Source organism: Phalaenopsis equestris, unplaced genomic scaffold, assembly GCF_001263595.1.
Source record: "Phalaenopsis equestris unplaced genomic scaffold, ASM126359v1 Scaffold199993, whole genome shotgun sequence".
Classification (NCBI taxonomy): domain Eukaryota; kingdom Viridiplantae; phylum Streptophyta; class Magnoliopsida; order Asparagales; family Orchidaceae; genus Phalaenopsis; species Phalaenopsis equestris.
The window spans coordinates 1-4308 of record NW_018219837.1 but is presented as its reverse complement, the minus strand read 5'-3'; the positions used below and the strand labels follow the sequence as shown (position 1 = coordinate 4308).

Here is a 4308-nt window from a genome sequence, read left to right as displayed (position 1 = left end):
CTTAGCAAATCAAGTCAATCCTGGCAACCCAAAGTCCATCAACGGCCGACCAGCAACCTTAACTAAACATAGCAGACCGAACATGTCTTACCGAACCAAGGCCCACCGAACTCAGCCGACTAAGCCAGAACGTAACTGAGATAGACTCATTCATATAAATTACCTAAAATATCTTTTAACACCCCCATTAAAGCAGGGACAAACATTTAGCTTCACATATCATTCCATCTTCCCTGTAAATAAGATATCATTTTATGAAACAGAAAAAACAATTTACAGTTCATTATTATGCACTCTACTATTTGTCTTCATCTCTCAATCAATTTCTCCTTTCCTATCTTGATTCACAAACATATTAGGATTCAACACTAGCCACCTAATTTTAAGTCTAATATATACCTAATTTTAAGTCTAATAAAATATATTAAGAATATGAGTATCAAAAAAGGTTATATATGATTAGAGGCCACACTAAATTACAGATATGACAACAAATTAAATATAGCATTGTTATAAGCCAAAACAATTGGCAAAAGAATAGAAACATAGAGACCAAGATAGCCCTATGGTCAGAGGGGATGAAACTGCAATAATCAATTACTTAACAATCAAGAATAACTAAAATCGGGCAGGATTAAGAGTTTCCTTCTTTAAATTACTGAATTAAATTCCTTATTTTAATTGTACATATTCTCTCCTTATAGCTGAATATTTAGATTAGGAATACGTATTATTAAGTTACCTAAAATTGATTGCACAAATTATTATGTATTATTAGTCTAGCTAAAATAGATTGTACAAACTACTATTTATTGGAACGAAAGCAAAGAAAAAAAAAAAGCATTCAGCCTATTTTCTAAAAATTATTACTTCTTAAAGACTAAATTGAAAAAGAATGCAGGTGGGAGTAGTTGGATCTTGATGGTGACTTTCCTAGAGGAAAAATGGCAGCAGAGACTATTATTTTAAAAAGCATTCAAAAGATGCATGCTTGGAATGCTTTGATTATAAATAATTAAGGGCCATGTCACAAATCAATGTTTGAAGAAATTTTCTTGCTTATGAATATAAAATAAAATTAAACAATAACAAAAGAGAACAAGAAGTCAACATACCTACTTCGCACGAGGGATATAAATGAGCAGGGCTTGTGCAAGCTTAGACTTGGCTCATGTTCTGTTGATTCTAAATCGGCTCGTGTTCAAAATTACCCGTGAACAATATGTTCGAATTCAACTAATTTTTATAAGCTCGCTATACTCGTGAGCAGCCCGAGTTCGGGTGAACTAGCTATTAAAGTGAATATATGCCACAGGCTCTACACAACAACATTTCTTTGAGGTTAGGAAGAAAACTATGATTCAAAAGACACAAATGTGGATTTATGTACAGCTTGGTGTGAAAAGGAGGATTTTAATAATCTCATCCTTCTTAAAGCCTTCAAACTCACAGTGATCAGATTGATCACAGACACTGAAAATATTGAGAAGAGAAAAAATAAGCTAAAATATGCACAGTTAGAAGATGGAAGAGATTACTCTCATTATTCTGTTCTTCACTTCAGACTTCTGTGTTGCAGAACTTCCCGTTCATTCGGTTCTCCACAGCTTTAATGGCGGCTACTCTGGCCGTGGTGGCGGCTCTATTTGCTGCGCTAACTGCTTTGTTCACCTGCTCTTCAACGCGCGGTAGCAGAAGTGATTTCTCCGAAGCTTTTCTGGCGGACTGCGTCGAGAATTTTGAAGATGTTAGAGATTAAGTGAGAGTTTGGGATTCAGGCGTTGAATTAAACAGTGTGTTCTGATTTTCCTGAAATTATTTGTTGTGTTGCAAAATAAATTGTGGAAATTATTTCCTTTCAGTGTTTGGTTGATTGTGAAATGTGAAATGAGCCTATGATTTTGGGGTGTGTTGAAAAATTTAAATATGGAAGGTTTTACATATACATAGTACTCAAATCTTATGTATTTACATATCTAATACCTAAACTTCAATTTTTACATATGTAATTGACACAGAATATTTCGCTGTTTAAAGTTAAAGTAAGCGGCGCTTTAGATGTGATATGAAAGATTTGGATGGTATAAATGTAAAAAAACAAAGTATCTGTGTTAGATATGTAAATATATAAGAATTGGGTGGCATATATATAAATCCTAAAAAGCTTAAATCCAATCCAAAAGATAAATTTTTAAAGCAAGCTCAAAATTTGGGTGATAGAAAGAGTTACATACATACCAATCAATCTCTATGTATTTATTATATATTTAATTTTTACATATATAAGTCACTTCAGATAAAAATGTAACTTTTGAATTGGATTTTCAGCTTGTTAGAAATTCGAAAGTGAACTTTTGGGGTTACTCTAAATTCCTTAAATCGTTTCATTTGTTTTGCTTCGCATTTCTCACAAGAAAATGTTAAATCCTTCAAAAACTGAGAATTTTGGGGTATCATAACTTACTTGGAAAAAAACATTGCATTTAAAAGGAGCACTTGCATAGGTACCACCCAATTCTTATGTATTTATATATCTAAGACAACTTTAAGAATTGAGCGGTGCATACGCAAATCTTCCAAACCAAAAACTCATGTATTCCTTCTATTTTACGAGCCTAACACGACAAACAAAAACATCTTATACCCGACAAATGAGTCTATTTAAGCACTATCCATCCAAAAAAATGAGAACTTGGAGGTATCATAAATCCTTGGAAAAATACTTTGCATTTAGTTTACTTCACAACAAACATGCCTAATACAAAAAAAAGAAAACACGCCATAAGTGACAAAAGGAGTCGATTTATATACCTGAATGGCGCGTTGAACATTGGGGTCCATGAGCGGGAGAGGGTTCTTAAGAGTTCCACAATTCCATTCTCCGGATCTCGCTTCTCCTCTTCTAAATGTATATGTCCCAAAGCCTTGCCTCCTTCCTTCGTGCCATGAACCCTCATAGCAATGGCCATTCGCGAAGTGATAAACTCCAAAACCATGAATTTTGTCACCAAAGTACTCGCCCGCATATTTATCTCCATTTCTGATTTTAAAAAAAAAAGTGTTTTTGCAATGAAATTATCCCAAAAATATCTTTTTTCATGATCAAAATGAATTAAAAAGATGGATTACTTAAGAAGTGTTTGTATCTGATTTTAGGCAGATATTTAGCAGAGATTTCTGGACTTCAAATCCTATTACTTTGATAAAGTACTAAAGAATTTGTTACACCACAACATTTACAAGTTTTAAAGCACTAAAGAATTTATTCCTCTCACAAATCCTAAATATTTGAACACACAGACAAACAATTTATCAAAATTTGCAGGATTTAAGTTTCAATCTTCATCAATTTACATCTAGTTTTACCAGATATATTAGAGGAAGATTTACATGCATACCACCCCATTCTTATACATTTACAAACATACCAATCAATTCCCATCTATTTAACTTTACCTTTTACATTTATACTAATCCTTACAATCATATCACATCAAAAGTACCACTACTTTAACCTTTGAAAAGTGAAATACACCTTTTTCATGTATATGTAAAGAGCATATGTGGTGTTAGATATATAAATACATAGAATTAAGTGGCGTGTATACAAATCCTCTTATAATCTACCACTTGATTTCTTAAACGCCTCAATTCCAGGAATCCAATCAAACAGTAAGAATGATCTAAATCAATACTCAACTCACAAAAACCAAAGATTCAATCAATAGAACACAGACTAAAATTCAATCCAAAAGATAAAGATTCAAGCAAAATCGTAAACTTTAGTAAGCATAAGATGGAAACATCATCTTCATACCTGAAATGGTAAAACCCTAATCCATGCTTCACACCGCACATGAACTCCCCCACATAACAGCTACCATCAGAACAGCTCTGAACTCCTCGTCCATGGCTCTGCCCGCCGACCCACTCGCCCGCATAGCTATCGCCATTATAAAACCTATAAACCCCAAATCCATGGCGGAGACCGTTGCGATACTGGCCCCGATACCGACTCCCTCTCGCCCACCGCTCGATTCCATATCCGTCGTACTTCCCATCAACCCAATCGCCTTCATATCTTCCCTGCCCGAAGAAATTGTAAACTCCGCTTCCACTGCACTTTCCTTTGTGAAACTCCCCTTCGTAGAAATCCCCGTTGCTGTAGAATTCGACTCCTTCTCTCACAGCTTTTGCCCCAATTTTAGGGCATGGATTCTCTTCATCACCTTCGTCGTCCCCGATGAACCACCGCACAGAATCGCTCCGGCTACGGCCGCCCCGTCGGCCGGTGGGAGGTAGGGGGGA

At 35.2% G+C, this 4308-nt stretch overlaps 1 protein-coding gene across 1 annotated transcript; it reads right to left on the bottom strand.

Moving 5' to 3' along the window:
- Positions 1–1288: 1288 nt before the first annotated feature.
- On the bottom strand, positions 1289–4296 carry LOC110035800 (junctophilin-3-like; the record flags this gene model as incomplete). The annotated part of the gene is made up of 3 exons (XM_020740090.1): positions 1289–1725; positions 2812–3040; positions 3818–4296. Coding segments are annotated over 3 exons (873 nt in total), but the record flags the coding sequence as incomplete, so codon positions are not given.
- Between the last annotated feature and the right edge of the window lie 12 nt (positions 4297–4308).